This window comes from Lotus japonicus, chromosome 1 (genome assembly GCF_012489685.1).
Source record: "Lotus japonicus ecotype B-129 chromosome 1, LjGifu_v1.2".
NCBI classification, from domain to species: domain Eukaryota; kingdom Viridiplantae; phylum Streptophyta; class Magnoliopsida; order Fabales; family Fabaceae; genus Lotus; species Lotus japonicus.
The window spans coordinates 131,286,064-131,307,698 of NC_080041.1; the positions used below are offsets into that span (position 1 = coordinate 131,286,064).

General features: G+C 35.8%; 4 protein-coding genes across 9 annotated transcripts; 1 reads left to right on the forward strand and 3 right to left on the reverse strand.

The window, feature by feature from the left end:
- Positions 1 to 234: 234 nt before the first annotated feature.
- Positions 235 to 3,619, reverse strand: LOC130730823 (B3 domain-containing transcription factor VRN1-like). Of its 2 annotated transcripts, none has more exons than XM_057582940.1 (7): positions 3,419 to 3,619; positions 2,348 to 2,828; positions 2,131 to 2,246; positions 1,733 to 2,000; positions 1,579 to 1,653; positions 1,402 to 1,493; positions 235 to 749 (listed from the first exon to the last, which is right to left on the reverse strand). In XM_057582940.1, the coding sequence occupies exons 1-7, from the start codon at positions 3,500 to 3,502 to the stop codon at positions 495 to 497; spliced, it is 1,371 nt and encodes a 456-aa protein (XP_057438923.1). In that variant the 5' UTR covers positions 3,503 to 3,619; the 3' UTR covers positions 235 to 494. The 2 variants fall into 2 exon arrangements, with proteins under 2 accessions (XP_057438923.1, XP_057438924.1); XM_057582941.1 differs by having other exon boundaries at positions 235 to 746; positions 3,419 to 3,617.
- Positions 3,620 to 5,887: 2,268 nt separating this feature from the next.
- On the forward strand, positions 5,888 to 8,611 carry LOC130730824 (uncharacterized protein At5g39865-like). Its single transcript, XM_057582942.1, has one exon. It carries the CDS (start codon positions 6,365 to 6,367, stop codon positions 7,214 to 7,216), a length of 852 nt encoding a protein of 283 aa, XP_057438925.1. The 5' UTR covers positions 5,888 to 6,364; the 3' UTR covers positions 7,217 to 8,611.
- A 1,579-nt stretch (positions 8,612 to 10,190) lies between these two features.
- On the reverse strand, positions 10,191 to 12,920 carry LOC130732698 (F-box/FBD/LRR-repeat protein At3g14710-like). 2 transcript variants are annotated; one of them, XM_057584696.1, is made up of 4 exons: positions 12,770 to 12,920; positions 11,318 to 12,297; positions 10,904 to 11,038; positions 10,191 to 10,694 (listed from the first exon to the last, which is right to left on the reverse strand). In XM_057584696.1, exons 2-4 carry the CDS (start codon positions 12,281 to 12,283, stop codon positions 10,413 to 10,415), a joined length of 1,383 nt encoding a protein of 460 aa, XP_057440679.1. In that variant the 5' UTR covers positions 12,284 to 12,297; positions 12,770 to 12,920; the 3' UTR covers positions 10,191 to 10,412. The 2 variants fall into 2 exon arrangements, with proteins under 2 accessions (XP_057440679.1, XP_057440680.1); XM_057584697.1 differs by lacking the exon at positions 12,770 to 12,920 and having other exon boundaries at positions 11,318 to 12,414.
- A 4,362-nt stretch (positions 12,921 to 17,282) lies between these two features.
- Positions 17,283 to 20,903, reverse strand: LOC130730825 (F-box/LRR-repeat protein At4g14103-like). Of its 4 annotated transcripts, XM_057582946.1 has the most exons (5): positions 19,680 to 19,933; positions 18,897 to 19,244; positions 18,259 to 18,440; positions 17,986 to 18,120; positions 17,283 to 17,785 (listed from the first exon to the last, which is right to left on the reverse strand). In XM_057582946.1, the coding sequence occupies exons 2-5, from the start codon at positions 19,228 to 19,230 to the stop codon at positions 17,504 to 17,506; spliced, it is 933 nt and encodes a 310-aa protein (XP_057438929.1). In that variant the 5' UTR covers positions 19,231 to 19,244; positions 19,680 to 19,933; the 3' UTR covers positions 17,283 to 17,503. The 4 variants fall into 4 exon arrangements, with proteins under 4 accessions (XP_057438929.1, XP_057438928.1, XP_057438926.1 ...); XM_057582945.1 differs by having other exon boundaries at positions 18,259 to 19,277; positions 19,680 to 20,903; XM_057582943.1 differs by having other exon boundaries at positions 18,259 to 19,244; positions 19,680 to 20,897.
- Positions 20,904 to 21,635: the final 732 nt, after the last annotated feature.

Genomic DNA, 21,635 nt, shown 5'->3' on the forward strand with positions numbered 1-21,635 from the left:
ATTTTTTTATCCAAAAGCATCCTCCACTAAGATATCAAGCCAAAGATCATTTGAAGTGACAAAACTCTTCCAACTAAGTATTTAACACAGAAGATCATTTGAAATGACAAAACTCTTCCTTTAACACAGTAACATTCACAGAAATCAGGAATTAACTAACCCTTTAGTTCAATGATTGGTTGAGGATCTTTTCTTCAATGTAAATTTCTATAGGGCTCCAAAAAGAGAATTGAGTTTACAGAATTCACTCTGCAACCAAAGTACCACATATTTAGCCAACTTAGGTACATTACGCCCATCACCAAAAAGCATTACAAACATGATCATCTGTTCAGGATTTACATATTTAAGGATTAATACTTACATTTACATTACCATAAAAAGATCAATTTCAGTTTCACCCATTGTATTGGGAAGTAGAGATAACATGTTCATAGATTTACCTTAACCTTACCAAAGCAGCTACAAATATATTATTGCCTTAACCTTAGGCATTAGCCTTTGAAAACATGAACATCAAGCTCAGGCACAGCATGTGCATCTTCCTTGTTGATGAGTTCGAATACACAAACATCTCCAGCTACCAATTTAATTTTTCTTGCAAACCTGGCCCAACCTTTACACAACTTGGCAGTACCCGCGTTAGGATAACGGTTCAACTTCACACGCCACGGTTTCTTTTCAAATCGTAACATCAACCACTGCTTTCGACTGAAGTAGTTTCTGACAAAGTCAATACATACTTCCTGCTGCACCAAAGTTATATTTTGTTCACACCAAGATCAGAGCCTAACAGTTCATTAAACAACAACACTAACTTCCTGCTGCAAGCATGATAAAAAAATTAAACCTTTTTTGGTACTAGAAAGGAGTAAAACAACCCCCATAGAGATACATGTAATGAATTCTAAAATTAGGATCTTCCATGTTGTTTTATATAATATGATTTTGTCATCGTGAGATTTTGTGTCTATAATTGTATCTCTATATATGTATATATTAAATGTTTGGATACCAGCTGGAACCGTGAGGCAAAAAGTGAATGGAACTCATGTTAACTCAACTCGTGCCCAAACACATAGGGGATATTAATGAGATCTGTAAGGGAGACATGGGGATTCCAAAGGAGTAGAACATGCACAAATGAAGTAACACCAAGACCACCAAGATAAACATATCTTTACTCAAAATCTTTAAGGTATTAGGTTCGTGAGTTTTTCTCTCAGATAGTTTTCAACTAGCTAATTTCTATGCAATGTCGGACTTCAAACTCACTTGAAAAACCAACAAGATTATGTTGATAGACACTAGACACAAAATTGAGCGTGACAATGTTAATATTATGTGACATGAGAGGATCTATCACTGCACTTCTTTAATTTGCTGCTTAAAAAACCTTACCTGTCTGTAATCCCTCCGGTTACTTGGCTTTATCTGGACGATGAAATAGGGATTTTCCAATTCTGAGGCGAATTCATTTGCTTGGTTTAGAGCTGTTGTATGGTACCACAACAAAAATAAGTAGTTTAAGGATGCACTCAGCATGATTTTGAAACAGAAGTTATGTTTTAGATTTACCTTTCCTGTTAATAGTAGTTTCACGTTCTTCATCTATGATTATTGCTGCAGGGTCTAAGCCATTAACTCTAGATTCTGAGAAAGAAAACTACAACCATTACTATGAAGATTAAACAGAGGCAATACTTTAAGAAATACCAACTTGGATAATTACCTTGTGGTGGAGTAGAATGTGGTTGATCTCCCCCAAGTTGCAAGATTGATACTTTGAAAGAAAGAGGTTGGCTTTTGGTTAACACAAAATCACAAACATCCCCCACTTTCAAATTATTGTCTAACACAAATTTCCTCCATCCAGAACTGATTCTACTTCTTCCATGAAGATATTTAACATTCCAAGTTTTCCCATCCATGTCATGAAGGATGATGATATCACTTTGGTTGTTCTCCAAATGCTTTTTTGCAAAATCTAATCGAACATGCTGGTTTTTCATGACAAGTAAGAAAATTTCACAAAATAACAACTAGCAAGTTATGTTTTCGCTTCAAACAAAAGATATGAAACTAACTTAACAGACAGAAATGATGCTAATTAGTCAAAAGCTAGCTCACCAAGTATTCACTAACATAGGAAGGTTTAATAACAGATCTGAAAGAGGGGATTTTAGTATTTTTACAAGTTAACTTGTTCCTTTTTAGGCATTCAAGGGCACCACCACCCACATTCCCTGAAAAATTGAACAACTTGGGTATGTTATGAAAAATGGAACCTCAATTTCTTAAATGGAATCATGAAGTAAGAAGGATAGTCCAATCATGAACTACACACCATCAGCAAATGTTGAGTTCTCAAATTCTGTCCCATTAACATGCTGAGGCATCTTTGGCAATTTGGAGCTTCTTCCAACATTTCCACTTGTGCAAGTTCTCAATTTCTTCCTTGGCTGAGGACATGACTCTGGTGATTTCAGTCTACTCTTCTTACATTTCTGTCTCTCATCCAAAATCTGATCAAAGTTGTTCTGTTCATCTTTACTCCCATGGAAAGGATATTCTATTTCAAGGGTACTTTTGTCAAATATGTGGACTTCAAAATGAGAAGGCACTGTCTTGTTGTATTCAAACAATATCAAGTGGCCATGATCAAGGGAGTAGTATGAAGCAAATTCTTTCCAACCCTTTTCAAACCAAATATAACCATCTTGATCTTTAGTCCAGTGTATCTTCCATTTTTTGTCATCTGGAGGCTTCAGAAACACTGAATTTGACACATCACCACCATGTTTCCTAGTGAAACCATTTGGAACCTTCTGCATAGAGCTTAATGTTAGCATGCTTGATAAAATTCACAAGCATAACAGAGAAATTCAATTTGTTCTAATCGATTGTACTAATGATCCTATATCTTGAAAGGGAGGAACTTTGTGTATAATTGGGGACATGCATGTATGTCTTGTAGTAGTATAATGTACTGTGACAGAATTTTCTGGCAGAGAATAGTGAAAATCCCAAAGAAGATAGAAATGAGCAGAATGAGAAAAGGAGGAGATGAAGGAGAGAATGTTTCCAGTTTTCCAGCTTCAAGACTTGTTGCACATGACATCAATACAACAACCTTATTTGTTGCACCGAGTCTCACCCTCTTAGCTTAATGTTAACATGCCATGATAAAACTCACAAGCATAACAGAGAAATTCAATTTGTTTCAATCAATTCTACTAATGACTCTATTTCATGAATGATCACTCCAAATGCATGAAAGGGAGGAACTTTGTGTATACTTGGGGCCATGCATGTGCGTCTTGTGGTATATAATGTACTGTGACAGCAGTTTCTAGCTGATAATACTAAAAATCCCAAACAAGATATAAAATGAGGAGATAAAGGAGAGAATGTTTACCAATTTTCCAGCTTCAAGACTTGTTGCTGTGATGATCTTAAAGAAACGGATTGCAGAATTCTTATCACGCTTGTTGCAAGTCATGGATGTTGTTAGGACTAGTGATTTTCTTACTAAGAAAATGAGATGATGGAGAAGAATTGAGCTAGTATCTTACTCATTTCGCTTTTTATGACAAATGTATACGAATGAAATGAGAAAAATAAATTATTTTCAATATTGTATCATTTAAGTTTTCTACGTGTCATACTCATATGCCTATTTTATTACATTTGTCAGTGAATTGGGACCCTGAAACATCAAAAAGTTGACCAAATTTGATAGAGGAAACTATAGAAGGGACCTTCTTATATCTCCTTCTTTTTCCATTCACTGCATTTATTTCTCTCTTTTAATCTTATATCTCACTAAGTGCAGTGGATTTGAGGTGTTAACAAACTGTTTTCCACTGTATAATAGCTTTTGAAAGCAAAAGTAAGTCAATTTGTCCATCTCTGAATAAGCCACGACATTGGTTTTGCACTTGGTATGGCCTGGGTGTGACACTTGTGACGGCATATGCATGGTTAATAATATTTTATTTTTATACTGCAGAAGAACTCACACACAAGTTTTACCTAGATTTACTCCACAGGTTTTTAAAAATTGTTAGCTCAACCATTATGTTATTTCAATGTCAAATCTTAAGAGACAAATTGCTAGCTCATATAATCATTTTTTTCTTCATAAATGTTCTTCTACAGACAACAATAGGCTTCATATCTTAATTCTTAACTCTATGGTTGCATCATAAGTACTCTATTTCTTGCACTCTATTTGTGTGTTCAAATCAAATTGTTCCTTTTTTGCTAACTATTATATTTAATCCCTTAATACAGGAAAGATTATTTTGGTTAATACCACCTAAAATTAGTTCTTTCTCAAAAAGTTATATGTCTAAAAGATGTCTGACAGAAAATGTATGTCTATGTATCATCACTCATCAAAACTAAGGGTTCAGATTAAATCTCACTTTTATATTTATATCACGTTTTCAGGATTTATACTGTTTGAAGATGAAGACACTTGATGAGAACAAACATGAGCTGACTTGCATTGGATTTGGTTTTGATATTGGCTTTATTTCCACTGTGGCTGATAGCTAGTGATCACAAGTACAGGCCCAGAAATCCATTATCAGATTCAGATCAATGTGAATATTTGTAAAAGTTACAAAGGAACCCTTCAATAATTTAGTGCCTTGTGACCAGAACTAGAAGACTGGTACTGTGGTGATTAACCCAAATCTGTGGTCTGATATGAGTATCAAGATGATTTGCATTCTAATGATTTGTTAATTTGCATCCAGAATCTTATTCCTATATCTAAAGATCAATCAACCAAGGACTTAAAGGTGTTTGGTGGGTAATGATTCACTCTTTTTGGAATGGACATGTATAATCGGTTGCAAATTTTGGTAACTTTTTGTTTAATTTTTGCTTGGAACAATCTTTAAGTCTGTCCAGTTTCACTTTATGTGCGTGATAGCTGCATTTGATTGCGGATGTAAGTATTAAAAATCTGAGAATATACTGAAAAGGTTCAGTGATATTGCTGAAAAGATGGAGTAATAAAAAGTAAAGGTGATAGTTAACTTTGCTTGGGAAAATTAGGGGTGAATATGAGGCAATGAAAATGAGAAGAACTTGTAAACTATCACATAAAAAATTCCAAAATTCTTTCCTGAAAATTTGGCAGTGAAGACATTAATTCTTGAGGACCTAAAAAATGGTATGATTCAATTTTGGTTGTTCAATATGTATTCCATCATAGAGGTATGATATAATATAAAGTCAGCTTATTTTATTTATGTCAGCTTAATAGAAATAATGTAAGGTCTCCCTCGTGTTAGATGTCAAAACATTATCTTAATATAGAGTCAGTTATTTTGGCGGTTAGCAACAACTTAAATACCAAGAAAGATTAGGGAAAATGTGAACCCAGAAACTCAGAATTATATATTCCTTGCTTATGCATTCTGAATTTACAATAAAAAATCACTACTGAACATGTAAATTAATAAATTTCTTCTCATTTTCGTTCCCAATAAGCTAAGGCATCCCAAGGGTTCCAGCTTAATTGAAGACTACACAACTTTTACACAATTGGTGTCTTTTCCGGGTTTGACCACATCTTTTATCATGTCCTATCAAGAACATTCACATTTTGGTGGAGCTAACTCTTTTGGTGGTTTTTTCCCCCCGAAATAAGACTCAAATCTAACACTTGTTTAAGAAGGAACCAAACATGTATCACCCACTCATTAGTCAACAAATGTTATCTAATCGTCCATAGGGCACTATGTCACCTTCACATTTGGTAACCAAATAGGCATGGTCCAAGTCCAAGGGCAACCCAAGTAAATATTGGTATGAAACCAAGTGAGTCAGGGCCAAACTAAGATTAAAGCTGACATAATTCCCCCATTAAATAGGTAAATGACATAGGAGAATTATTGCTTTTAATTGCCAGATATAGATGTTTTCAGACTTCATACCATGATTGATGCACCAAATGGTAGGTAGAGGGTCAGTCCACTCTAACATGATAAAAGATGAGGGGGTAGTGGGTGTAGCCTTACCCCCACACCATGCAGTGATCATTCAAAACTTTATAAAGCAACCCAACATCACAGAGCTTTTCAGTTTCTACTTGGTGCTAGTTTCCAAAAATTGTTGGGGAGAAACTTATGTGAGTAACTTTCGAGTGTCTCGAGTGTAGGGAGAATTGATTTCTGAACATATAACTGATTTATATAGCCAGTGGAAGCTAAAAGGGAGAACTTATCATCAACCCCACTGACCACTGTCTTCCCTCTATCCAGAATCCTCAAGACCAGTCATTCTCACCCTCTTTCTTTTCTTCAATCCTTAACTGGCTAGCATTAGCAATAGCACTCTATCTCACATGCCATCCTATTTTTCAGAGCTAGAAGATATGAAAGGAATGAGAGGAACCTTTCTTAGAAAATTTAAACTCATCCCAACCATAACCAACTTGAAACAAGGCCTTGTTCTTCAGCTCAACCCCCCAGATAATGTGTTCTGCATCAAGAAATCTCCAACACCACCAATCCATGATGACCACAAACAAAGCAACATGGCTGAGCTAGAGATTAATGCAATTGAGGATGATAAGGACTTTGAGGAAAAAGAATTCAGTCTCAGCAATTTGTCAGAAGAGAATTTGGTGGCTCCTAATTTGTCAGAGACCAAGATGGAGCCAAATAGCAAACAGTTGCCATGCATCAAAGAACACCCATCTCTCACAGATTTTGAAGAGATTTGTCCACCAGGATCAGGAAGCAATTCAATCATTCTCTACACAACAAGCTTGAGAGGGATAAGAAAAACCTTTCAGGATTGCAACACTATCAGGTTCTTGTTGAGAAGCTTTAAGGTAATATACCATGAAAGGGATGTGTCTCTACACTTGGAATACAGAGAGGAGCTGTGGAAGATCTTGGGTGGCAGATTGATTCCCCCAAAGCTGTTTATCAAGGGCAGGTACATTGGAGGAGCTGATGAAGTGGTTGGATTGCATGAGATGGGTTGGCTTGGTAAGTTTTTGGAAGGAACAGAAATTGATTCTTCTGAGAGCTCCTGCATTGGCTGTGCCAACATGAGATTTGCAATTTGCTCTGCCTGTTCTGGCAGCTGCAAAGTCTTCACCAGCAATGGTGACAACAGTGATGAATTGTTCCTCAGATGTGCTGAGTGCAATGAAAATGGGTTGGTTAAATGCCCCATTTGCTGCTAGAAATTGATCTCACGGCAACTCTGGGTGAGTTTGTTTTGGTTTATATGTGCATGTTTGATCCATGCTAGAAAACTACAATGAAGCCCAAATTATAGTACACCGATATGTAAGTTAAGAAAAGTTCCTTTTGTGAATGGTAATTTCGGATCATTGTGGTTATCCACCATGTAACCAAAGATGCATTATGTTCTTTTTTCATTTTTAGCAGGTGCATTATTGTAAATAGGCTTAATCCAGTTTTTGGTCCCTAACCTTTGTCATAAATATGGCTTTAGTCCCTCGCCAGAGTAAAGGTGGGAGTTGGTCCCCAGTTTTTGGCAAAATGATTGGTTTTGGTCCTTCCGGCCGGCTGGGTCAACGCCGGAGCTCCGGCAATCCCATGTGGCATTGCCACATCATTTAATGAGTCCACTTGGATTTTTTCTCTTTTTCATTTAAAAAAATTAAAACTCTAATTATTAAATTAGTTTACAACATCATGTTCATTCATTGCATCTTCTTCATCATCATTACTGTATTAACATCATCTTCAACCCATCATCATAAAAAAAAAAAAAAAAAAACCAACCAGATGCATATTCAAATATCCAAAGTGATTAAGACACCAAAAATTTGGAAATAAAAAACATAAAAATAAGAATATTATGGCGCATCAATGAAAATCAAAGCTTTCATGAACAAATTAAAGCTATAAACTTTGAGAGCATCAAAGTATGCAAGAACGATTACAAAGGAACACATAATAAGTTTCTTCAAAAAACCTAGTGTACAGAGTTAGAAAGTTGGGGTTCTGAAATGGAAATAAGGAGAGAGACCCGGAAGAACTAGTATATCAGTTCAGCAGCATAAAGTAAGGATAAACCGATTATGGCGTGTAAAATGAAATGAGATTGGTTGATTGCACGGGAGAAAAAGCCAACCCAGACCTGTAAAGAAAAAACCCATAACTGGTCTACAACCTATCTACAACCCAGATTGGTTGATTGCAGTGGAGAAACTCAGATTCTACGGCGTTATGCTCAACCCCACATACAACCGAAACCCCAACCCTCCTTTCCCCATCCCTACCCTCAGCCTTAACCTCAATCCCAACCCCAAACTAGCACCAGAAAATGGAGAAGAAAGAAATAAACAACACATGTTCTAATTTGAGTGCAGATCTAAAAAACTAAGTTTGGATCTGAAAATCTGGGTGCGGGTCTAAGTTCATGGAAGAAGAAGAAGAAGAAGGAAAAGAGGGTTTGGCACGATCTGAGCTCGCCAGGGAAGCGTGGACGAAGAGGCCGGCGACGCAGGAGAGGTGGCTACGGTTTCAGAGAAAATAAGAAGAAGAAGAAGAAGAAGAAGAAGAAGAAGAAGAAGAAGAAGAAGAAGAAGAAGAAGAAGAAGAAGAAGAAGGAGAGAAACAGTAACAGAAGCAGATAGAGAGAGCGTGAAAAAGAAAGAAAGAAAGGGAAGATGGGGTTGGGGGTGGTTGTGTGAAGAATCAGTGATAAAGGAGGAGAAGAAGATGAGGAAGGATGATGATGTTGATGATGATGAAGAAATCTGGGTGAGAGTTTTAATTAATTAAAGGCAGAGACTATTTGGACCATCCCTTTTTACTATCCACACCATCCCCTTTTTTTATAATTCCAAAAATACCCCTCACATAGAAAACAAACAAAGCAGTAAAAAAAAATACTCTCACAATCTCACATTCTTCTTCCTTCTTCCTCTTCCACTCTCACCTTCCCCCATCCCTATTTCATCTTCTAAATCAATATATCACACACCTTGAAGCTCCAAATCAGTGTAGAAGATAAGTGGGTGAGATCAAGAGAAGATTAGAAGCTCAAAATATGTGAGATTTTGGGATTTTTACGGGTTTTTCGCGTAAATCTGGGTTGAATATGTGGGTTCTGGTTCGTTCCGCCACTTAAAATGCGGACGTTTAATTGCTACCGCTATTTTAGTAGCGGTAACTTCCGCTATCTTAGTAGCGGTAACTACCGCTATCTTAGTAGCGGTAACTACCGCAATTAAAATAGTTGTAACGTCCGCTATCAAGGTAGCTGTAACTTCCGCTATTAAGATAGCAGTTACAGCTATCTTGATAGCGGAAGTTACCGCTATCTTGATTGCGGAAGATTTTGAATTTAACAGACGTCGATTTCCCTTATGTTGGGATTAGGGTTTTTTTTTTTTTTTAATTGGAGCAGTTATTTTTTAAAATATTTTGGGGTATAAATGTATTTTTGCACTTAAGGAGATGGTGTGGATAGTAAAGAGGGATGGTCCAAATAGTCTCTGCCTTAATTAAAAAGAAGGTTAATTAGTGAGAGTTAATTAATATTTTAATTTTTATGTGTTTTAATTATATTTTAATTTAATGAAAAAAGAAAAAAAATTTCAGCTGGGCTCATTAATTGACGTGGCAAGGGTCACGTCAGCCGACGGAGCTCCGGCGTTGACCCAACTAATCGGAAGGACCAAAACCAACTATTTTGCCAAAAACTGGGGACCTAGCTTTGCTCCGGCGAGGGACTAAAGCCATATTTATGACAAAGGATGGGGACCAAAAACTGGATTAAGCCTTGTAAATATTTACCAAAACTTACGTTTTATTTTTGTTTATATCTTTTTTTTTATGAATTTATAAAGGAAATGGTAAAAATATGTTTCTAGTTATTTTCATCAACTTCTTTTGTTTATTTGGAAGTACAAATATATTAATAAAGAGGAAAGAGACTAAGCTCGGAAATAGGATAATGGGAACACAATTCTCTTCTTTCATCTCTTTTTCTTGGTCGGCATGTAACATAGTGACTTATCTATCTGATGGAGTTCTGAAATGGACATTGTATATAACTACTATATATGAAACACTAATGTTATGGTCAACTCCAGTTTCATTCACACCACAAGAAAGGAAAGAGAGAAATAAAATATATGATTGATGGTATTATGGAAAAAGAAAAGAGATAAATGAAGAAAAGAGAGGTGAATTTCGGATGGAAGAGGTGAGCCTGAATGTACTAAAGTTGAAATATTCTTCCTACTAAAATACTGTTACATATATTTTGCCCCAAAATTCAGAATCACCATTTCTGGATAACTTGTAGGTACAAATTCACAAGGTCAAATGATATGTACTACCAAAAAAAAAACATTGTAGATCTGTACGACTGTGCCTACCCCATAGTTCTGTAGTAACTTAATCATTCGAAAATTCCACAATAGCAAGGGAGAAAGATTTCTTAAATGAGAACAACTTCTTTTTAAATTCTTCAATGATCTTTGATTTTCCCAGCTGACTACTCACAAGGGAGAAACTCATCCTCTCCAGCACCCCACCATTCTCTATCAGAAATTTAGCTAAACACAGCTCATGCTCGAGTCCATTAAAATTTTCAAACTTCACAACCTGCAGGGTAGCTCTCAAACAACCAGGCACAACACCAGAATTCAAAAGCTCTTGCTCGAAGCTATATATTCCCTGATGATAAATCAGCGTACAAAGTCAAATATAAGTCTGGTGTGAAGTGTAAATCATGTCAAGAAACATAGAAAAAATATGGTGAGTGATTAATCACAATATGAGTCACAACAGGGACTTCACAACTTATTATAATAAGCAACTTATATGATAAAAAGTGCAGCCAGAGCAGTGTTGCTAGTTTTATTTACTAAGCAGTAAGCACCAACCTTGAAATGTAGAGTCCTGAGAACTGGTGACTTTAAAAGTAGGCCTAATAAAAATTCAGCAGTAACTAAGCCAAGCTCTAAATGGCTCATCATTCCAAATACAGGTAGATTAGCCACTCCTTTTAGTGTCGTAACCTGGATGACAAACAAACAAACTGGTATGTATACAACAGATGGAATTCTCCTATGTGAAAAAAGATGGATACCTCCTAATTCTAGGTAGTTATAGATATACATGCCACTACTATAGTCCAACCCTTAGTGTTTTACCCAAATCAACATATTTATATATGCTACATGCTATTAACTAATTATTTGTGTTGGAAACTTATATATTGATAACAAGTTTTCAATTGATATTGCAGATTAAAAGTATGATCTTGATATTGCTAGAAAGAATAATTAAAGATTTACCTGTGACCCGTCAAATTTGAGATGCTTCACTTGACTGAATTGTTTGAGAAGCTGTATTCCCTGAAGTCCTACTGGTCGAGTAACAGGCAGATTTATAGTGATATTAGCTGAAGCGTTATGAGCTACTGATGGTTCAGACAGAACAATATGCTGCCATAGCCCATAACCACAATAAGTGAATTCTGCAAGGTGCCAAGCGTAAATCCAGATTCCACCCCTACGTAGCTCATGTGATGTTGTCTTACTGTCTTCTATGTAAACTCTTTCAAGTAGTGGTGCTTCCAAAGTAACACAAATGGCATTTAACCAAACACAGTTTTTTGACTCAAACTCTTTCAGGACCGGTAATCTAAGGCGCAGATACTTAACATAGTCGTCAATGGTAAATACAATTCCAGACAACTTGAGGACTTTTAGGGATCCAAAATGGACATGGGCGGTGGGGACTCTTATAGCACAAGAAGACATTTTGATTTCCACTTCTTCTAATAACTTCAAGGCTAAAAGTGAACGAGATGTAAGAACGAAGAAGGGGAGATGTTGATCAAAATGTGAGTTAATACGAAGGTTTTTTACATTCCTTTTCAAGATACTAGAGATCCATGTATTAACAAGGCATGCATCATACTTGTTAGAGATCACAAGAGAGAAGCTGTCCAAACTTGAAGATTCGGTAAGAAGAAGTGCCCTGTTCACAAAGTTCATGAAGTGCTTTTTTGCCACAGTTTTCTTCTTTGAAGAATAGAACACACTATCATCTAAGTCCAGCTTGTTGACGAATGTCCAGCGAGATAACCAACTCTTGGATAATACACTAGTCCGAACTGCATCTTTTGTTGGGAGAAGAGAGAGTATGTGACCTACAACAAATTCAGGTAGCGTGTTGAATATGTCTTCACCCTCATTTCCCATCAGCCTCTTATGTAAGTTACAGCTACACCCAATAACCATTGCACCAGACTCCATTTGATAGTGATTCCCTTCAACAAATTTCCAGTTATGTCAAACACTATCTACATTTAAACATGTTCAAATCACACTAGCAAGTTAAGAATTAAGACTCACTCAACCAATGCCTGTAATTGCAACAACAAAAATTGACACAGCATAGCTTTGAAAGATCCAATCTTTAATAGATTGGTAATTAGTTATTGAATTAAATTGTAACACAGAGATCACTTAGAATAAATCAAGATGGTGAAGAGTGGATTAAAGCTTCAATTTTGGTTTCTTGTATCTAAAATTAGGGTTTAGGGTTTAATCAATTGTAAATGGTAGCTTCTGTAAGAGAATCTAATATGGGATGTAACAATGTAATGCATTTTCAAAATCAGTGCTATGGGCATGCGTATTCAATCGATAAAGCTCAAAATGAAACACAGAATACATCAAAGAATGCATGAATTCATATAAAACATGCATGCGTTTGAATTACAAGAATCAAAGACTCACCTCTTTGCAGAAAGAAGGAAGACGACGATGAAAAATGAATTGGAAATTCTCAGTTTTCTGCAAATCTTCTCGTTCAGTTGTCACAGTGGTGATGAATCAAAGTGGTGATGCAGAGAATGGAATCAAAGGGAGTGATTCTGAAGTTACATGCATTATGGTGTTTCTCATGCACTTCTTTTTTAAGTTACACCCTTATTTAGACAAATGATTAAATATTCACAAAAATATAAATTCTTCATAATTTTTTTCTAAAATAATTTATATTTTTCATTTTAATTTTTATCAACTAGTTCTAAGATTTTATATTCAGATCAAAATTAAAAAAGAAATTACTATAAGTTCTAACTTATAACCGACGACTTTTTTGTCGATAAGCACTAAAAGCTAACAATAATGTAGATTTACTAACGGGAAACTAACGGAAAAAAAGTCATATGTATTGGCCTTGTAGGTGATTTTTTGTGATAAATTTTAAAAAATTGTCGGTAATTACTTATGGTCTAGGTTGTCAGTAATTTACCCACAACTTTTTTCGTCGGTGACCTTCCCACGGCTTTTTCCGTCGGCAATTGATTTGGCCTGCACAAAGGAATTTTTTTGCTACGAATAAAAATTTACTTTCCTACTGATAAAAAAAATACTTTCGTGAAAATACCATCTATTAAGGTGACAATATGCAGCAAAAGAAGCATTGTGCGACCTTTAAAACTATCACATTTCATAATTTAGACAAAAGTGAGTAAGAGGTTCCGCAAACGCGTATTATGTAAATTTTTCTGAAGAAAAATCTATTTTTATTTTAATTTCATCATCTAATAATTAAACTGCATGTATAAAAGTAGGTGGCTTCTAGGGTCTTTCACCAATGAAAGAGCAAAATGACATGATATCACAGGTCATCTTTACCTTTTGAGAAAAATATTAAAATACAATTTCTGACAATTATTAGAATATCCCCACCTCCCCTTCCCACCACGTCTCTCTTCTTCCTCAACCCACCTCCTTTCTCCATCACTCTTCCTTTCAATCTTTTTGCAATATCATCATTCCAACTATTCCAATACACGAAGCAGTACACCATGATCTTGTGGTAAATAAGTGACAATAGTAGTTTTCCCAATTCATGCAATACAGTGAATACACCTTGGTCATGTTATCCTATAGTAAATAAGTGATATGAAAAAAGAGGAAACCCGAATTTTGCAGAAACAATTAGAATTTTGAACCAGTTAGTTGAAAGCTCTGCGAATGCTTAAAGGGTCTCTCGCTAGAGTTCAAGCTGCACTAGTCAGTCCAGATGAGTCCTTTTTTTTATCATGATATTCAAATATTATGTGGGTGTGGGTATGTGTGTTTATAAAGGTACAATTTGCCAGATTTGTGCTTGATGTTTTGGCAAACCTGGATTTCTACATTCTCTGTTACAGATCTGTTTGTGTTTGGGACCGAAGCAAATAACTAATTTTTGGAATTTCTCTCTCCCCTTCTTGTTGTTGTAGTGGGAGAGTTGGCGATGGGTCTCGTGGGTGCGGGTTTGACCATTCTCACACTCAAACCCAAACTTAACACCCAAACTCAAACCCAAATTCAATATGGGTGCAAAAATTAAACACAAACCAAAACTCTTGGGTTTCGGGTTACCCGAACCCAAACCCAAAACCCAATGTGAACACCGAACCTGCAATTAAAAAATCAAAAATATCGACCCGGAAGCAACATGTACATAAGAGAACAACATGAACATAAACTTATTAAACTTCATCATTGTTCCAATACAAAGGAAAAAATATAGTTCATGAACATAAGCCTACGTAGTAACTTTAAAAAAAACTCTATTTAGTAACTTTAATAATATATATAAGGGTTGGTAATTACATGCATAAGGCTTCGAGTTTGGGTTTGGGTGCGGGTGCGGGTTTAATCAATCCCACACCCAAACCCAAACCCAAACATGTTTTAAAATTTGGGTGAAACCCAAACCCGAACCCAAACCTAAAGAAATCGGGTTTCACACAAAAAATTGGGTCGGGTTCGGGTTGGGCCCCGCAAATTCGGGTTTTTTTACCATCTCTAGTAGTGCGTGATCTTTCGGGTTGGTGTTTTGCTTATACTTCCTCCTTCTTCCTTGGTTCCAACAAGCAAATAGGAATTTGGAGCAAAGGGCAAAGGACTTGGATCCATTGTAGGCAATGGTGTCTGGAGGCGGCGAACACTGGTTGTGTAGGTTTTGGGTGAGATTGAGACAGGATAAATTGGTGAAGAAGAGGGTAAATTGCTCAAAGGAGAATTAAATAATAATGACATAATTGGTATTTTGAATTAATATAAGGGTAAATTTATAATTTTATGTGGTTAAGAAGTTCTTTCACCAATGAAAGACCCAACTACACTTTCATGCTAGTCACCACCTTTATTATATAAAAAGGCTTGTTGGTTTAATTTCATCATTATAAAAAGAGTTTAATGAATATGCACCGACAGTGTAAAATAGTTTTACACAGACATCCAATTGAATTCCGCCAAATCAGAAAATATCTTATTCTTTTAATTAAAATTAAAGTCAAATGTAATTATCTCTCCTATGTGGCATGCTTTGATTGGATGACTGTATAAAACTATTTTACACTGTTAATACATATCCATTAAACTCAAAAAGAAAAAATTATTCAAAATATTACTTTTATTTTTATTTTACAAATTGATATAAATCACCCCTTATTCTATGTAGTTATAGTGCGGCCTGTGGCCTCTTTTCTCCTGTAGCGTATGAAAGGGTGATACAATTATTCAATCGGTTGGTTGGTCTTTAGCTAAAATTTAACATGTTGAATGAGAAGTAACATTTAGGCTTAATTGCACATTTGCTCCCTCATCTTTCACTATTGTGTAATTTTCCTCCCTCATGTTTAAAACGAGCGAATTTACTCCCTCATGTATGAATTTGTGAAAATTAGCCTCTTCTGTTAGTGAGCCGTTTGAAGGTTAACGGAGGTTGCTGATGTGGACGTCATTAAATGACGTGGCTCTGACATTTTTGCCACTAAGACTCCATGTAAGTAAAAAAAAAACAAAAATTCAATAAATAAAAAATTTCATTTAAATTTAAACAAATCCTAATCATCATTATTATTAATTCTCTAATAAATCCTAATCACCATCATCTTCATCTTCTTCTGCCTATCAAAAAAAAATCTTCATCTTCTTCTATGTTCAAACCCAGAAAAATTTCCAAACCTAGATAAATAATCTCAGATTGAATCCAAAGCCCTTTGTTCCTTGTACAAAATCCCTTCATCTTCTGTACCTGACGTCTCAACAAGTCCCAAATTCACAGATCCAAATCTGAATCTGAAACTATGTTCATCTCCATCATCTTCATCCCCTTCTTCAAATTCCAGAAAAATGAAAACATAAACACAAAATCTTGATCAAAGTCATCAGACCCACTATCACCATCCTCTCCCCTCTTCATCAGAGCCACAGGACTTGGCCAAACACAGAAAAAAAAAATCAAAGCTTTCTTAAATCCAGAATTCTTCTCCTCCTCCGCACCTCAAAATCATCAGTCACAACCCAAAATCAACCTTCCTTTGAGTTTTGGGTATCGATCTGGGTTGGAAGCGATCTCTGAGCTCAGATCCAATGGCTATTCGCGATGGATGAAGGAGGAAAATCTGGGGTTCTGGGTCAGACCCACTAACATTCGGACGAGGTTGATGAGAATGGCGGAGGAGGACAGCGAGGACTAGCAGAGGAAGACGGCAAGGACGATGTTGATTATGAAGACGGTGATTTTGTTCCTGGGTGCATATTAAAAAAATTAAATCTTTCAATGTTTCTTTATTTGGGTTTTTATGTGAATTCAGTTGTGGTATATATAGACCAGATCAGATTCAGAAAATGGAAGAGTCATTTCAAATCCGGAAATCACACAAACCGGTGGAGTTGATAAAATGGGTAATTAAGTACTGATTTTTGCACTTGGCTTGAAAAATCACTTCTTTTCAAGTTACTTACTGGATGTTTTGATGTTATGAAACTGTTGTGCAAAAAAACGTGGAGCTTGAGTAGCAGCAGCACTGTGCTTTAATTTTAAGTTGGTTGTTGAATTAAATTGTTTTATTTATTTTCTTTTTTATTTACTTATGTGTCTAGGTGGTATAAATAGTAAAGTGGTGCAGAAGAAAGGTTAAGGTGGTGTAAATAGTAGTGCCACATAAGCAATTCCGTTTAATTTTAGATGGCAACTTAACGGAAGGGGCCAATTTTCACAAATTCATACATGAGGGAGTAAATTCGCTCGTTTTAAACATGAGGGAGGAAAATTGCACAATGGTGAAAGATAGGGGAGCAAATGTGCAATTAACCATGAAAGGTTCAACAAAATTCAAACACCAGTTTAGTTAAGAAATTCAAACACATGGGGAGTAAGTGTCAATAGCGTTAATACTTATCTATTCAGTTGATATAAAATAAGAAAATTAGAACTTGATTGTTCTCCCAAAGAAAGCTATTTTGTCTAAAGTCATAATAATAAATATATACCACAATTTCAGGTTAACATCAAAATATTCTTCCTACTAAAATACTCTTTACATATATTTTTCCCCAAAATTCAGATCACCATTTGTGGATAATTTGTAGGCACAAATTCACAAGGTAAAATGATATGCACTACCAAAAAAAACATTGTAGATCTGTACGACTGTACCTACCCCATAGTTCTGTAGTAACTTAATCATTCGAAAATTCCACAATAGCAAGGGAGAAAGGTTTCTTAAATGAGAACAACTTCTTTTTAAATTCTTCAATCATCTTCGATTTGCCCAGCCACTCACTCTCAAGAGAGAAACTCATCCTCTCCAGCACACCACCATTCTCCATCAGAAATTTAGCTAAACACAGCTCATGCTCAAGTCCACTAACATTATCAAACTTCACAACCCGCAGGGTAGTTCCCAAACAACCAGGCACAACAGCAGAATTTAAAAGCTCTTGCTCGAAGCAAAATATTCCCTGAGGATAAATCATCATACAAAGTCAAATATAAGTCTGGTGTGAAGTGTAAAAAATTTCAAGAAACATAGAAAAGCTATGGTGAGTGATTAATCACAATGAGTCACGACAGGGACTTCAAAAACCTTATTATAACAAGCAATATATGACAAATAGTGCAGCCAGAGCAGTGTTGCTAGTTTCATTTACTCAGCACCAACCTTGAAATGTAGAGTCTCGAGAACAGGTGACTTTAAAAGTAGGCCTAACAAAACTGCAGCAGTAACTAAACCAAGCTCTAAATGGCTCAACATTCCAAATACAGGTAGACCAGCCACTCCTTTTAGTGTTGAAACCTGGATGACAAACAAACTGATATGTATACAGTACAGCAGATGGAAATCTCCTATATGAAAAAAGATGGATAATTCATGCGACCCATCAAAAAAACTGGAAATCTCCTACATGCTATTGACTAATAATTCAAGATTTACCTGTGACCCATCAAATTTGAGATGCTTCACTTGACTGAATTGTTTGAGAAGCATTATAGCCCGATATCCTGTTGGTCCAATAACAGGCTGATCTATAATGATATTAGCTGAAGCGTTATGAGCCACTGATGGATCAGACAGAACAATAGGCTGCCACAGCCCATAACCACAATAAGTGAATTCTGCAAGGTGCAAAGCAGAAATCTTGATTCCAAAGCTAAGTAGTTCCTGTAATGCTGACTTACTGTCATGTTCTATGTGAACGCTTTCAAGCAGAGGTGCTTCTAGATTAACACACTTGGCATTTAACCAAACACAGTTTTTTGTCTCAAACTTTTTTAGGACGGGTAATCTAAGGCACATAAGCTTAACATAGGATTCGATGGTAAATATAATTCCAGACAACTTGAGGAGTTTTAGGCATCCAAAATGGACATGGACAGGGGGAACTCTTATCGCACAAGAACAAATTTTGATTTCCAATTCTTCTAATAACTTTGACTCAAAAAGTAAACGAGATGTAAGAGGGGGGAAGGGGAGACGGAAATCAAAATGTGAACTAATACGAAGGTTTTTTACATTCCTTTTCAAGATACTAGTCATCCATGTAATAAAAAGGCATGCATCATACTCGTTACCGATCACAAGAGAGAAACTGTCCAAACTCGAAGATTTGGTAAGAAGAAGTGCCCTGTTCACAAAGTCTATGAAGCACTGTTCTCCACAAGTTTTCTTCTTTGGAGAATAGAACACACTATCATCTAAGTCCAGCTTGTTGACGAATGTCCAGCGAGATACCCAACTCTTGGATAACACACTAGTCCGAACTGCATCTTTTGTTGGGAGTAGAGAGAGTATGTGACCCACAACAAATTCAGGTAGCTTGCTGAATATATCTTCTTCACCCTCATTTCCCTTCTTCCTCATATCTAAGCTAGAGCTAGACCCAGTAACCATTGAACCAGACTTCATTTGATATTAATTCCCTTCAACAGATTTCCAGCTATGTCAAACACTATCTACATATAAACATCTTCAAATAGCTAGCTATACCAAAAGTTAAAGTAGATATAACAGCAAGTCAAGAATTAAGACTCACTCACCCCATGCCCATAAAAAAATTGACACAGCTTTTAAAAATTTAAGTGCATAGTGTTTTAAAAGATCCAAACTTGAATAGATTGGATGTAAAACAAGATTGTGAAGAGTGGATTAAACCTTCAATTTTGGTTTCTTGTCACCTAAAATTGGTGTTTAGGGTTTTATGATTTGTAAAATGGTGGGTTATCTAAGAGAATCTATCTGATCTGGGCTGTAACAATGTAATGCATTTTCAAAATTGAAGCTTTGGGTATGCGTATTCAATCGATAAAACTCAGAATGCAACACAAAATGCATCAATTCAATAATCAAAGACTCACCTTTGAAGGAAGGAAGACGAGGATGAAAAGTGATTTGGGAATTTTCAGTTTTCTGCAAATCTTCTCATTCACTTTTCAACCATGAACTCACCACATTACAGAGGGAGAGGGAGAGCTGAATCAAAGTGGTGATTCACTGTGCCACTATAAGGGGGTGGGGGTGATTTACATCAACTCAAGTTACATGTTTTATGCACTTCTTTTTTATTTTTTTTAAATATTTGTAAAATAAAATCTAACAATTATATTTTGAATACTTTTTAATGTTTTATTTTGTGAAAGATAAAAAATAATGTATTTTGTGTGTTTGCTCAGTTTCTTTTTAAAATGTTACAATTAAACCAGTAAATATTTGTAGGTGTTGTCTAAGTTACAGATGAAAAGTAATTTGGTTGTGAAAGCAATTTGGTCCCTAACATCTTTACTAGACAAACAACTCAAGATGTAAATCTGTGATTTTTTTTTTTTGTTGAAGTTTTTACCTTCCAACTTAATTCAGGGGTTGTGTTACGATGTTTTTGTGTAGTTTATTTTTCTTCTACTTTTCTGAATGTACAAAAAAAAATACGGATGAAAGTTATTTTATCTCATGTAGCTTACAAACTTTATTTTTGTATATATAGTGAATAATTTTTGAAGACATAAATAATTAAATATTCATAAAAATATGACATTCCACCACCATCATGCCATTAGGTAACAATTAACATCCACATCCGCCATCACCTCAACACCACCAACCTCCGCTGCCTTCACCATCACCTCCATCATTACCAATTACCACCGCCTCCATCTCAACCACCGCGCCTATCACAATACGAGTCACAATAAGCAACTCTTTATATGACAAAAAGAGTAGGCCTAAAAGTGCTGCCAAGAGAAGTGTTGCTAGTTTCATTTACTAAGCACCAACCTTGAAATGCAGAGTCTCGAGAACCGGTGACTTTAAAAGTAGGCCTAAGAGCATCTCCAATAGTAGGAACTTATTTTGGGACTTTACTCAATTTTTGTGGGCCCAAATTGTCATATAGGATTTAAGACACCCATAAGGTCTTCATGCATATTTCACTCTAGTGGTTGGGATCTTATTTTACTTTTGACTGGACCCACAGTACCCAATATATTTATATTATTTATTTCTCTCCCTAATTTTCACTTTGGTTATGGTATTGAAGGAGAGAAAAAAAAATATTATTTTATTTAAGATCCCACATTTGAGAGTACCTGAGCTAAGACACGGATCTTAGCTTTTGCTAAGATCTCATGCCATGTAGGATAGCTCCAATTGTGAGATCTAATAAGATCCAGATCTTATTTTAAGGTCCCAAAACAAGGACTCCATTAGAGAAGCTCTAATAAAACTTCACCAGAAACTAAGCCAAGCTCTAAATGGCTCAACATTCCAAATTCAGGTAGAACATCCACTCTTTGTTGTGTCAGAACCTGGATGACAAATAAACAAATTGATATACTACAACAGATGGAAATCTCCTATGTGGAAAAACATGGATTCCTTCTAATTCTACTTAATTAGTTGTAAATATACATGCCACTACTATAGTCCAACCTTTAGCTTTTTAACCCAAATCATGCTATTTACTAATTATTGGTGTATGAAACTTATATATTGCTAACAAGTTTTCAATTGATATTGCAGATTAAAAAGTATGATCTTGCTAGAAAAAATAATCAAGGTTTACCTGTGACCCATCAAATTTGAGATACTTCACTTGACTGAATTGTTTGAGAAGCAGAGAAGCACAGAATCCTGTTTTTGGAACTCTTGATTCCCATTCCCACCCAGACTGATCTAAAATGATACTAGCAGAAGCGTTATGAGCCGATGATGGATCAGACAGAAAAATAGACTGTGATATCCCATAACCATTATAAGTGAACTCTGCTAGATTCAAAGCAGAAAACTTAATTGCACAGCTACGTGTCTCATGTTCTACT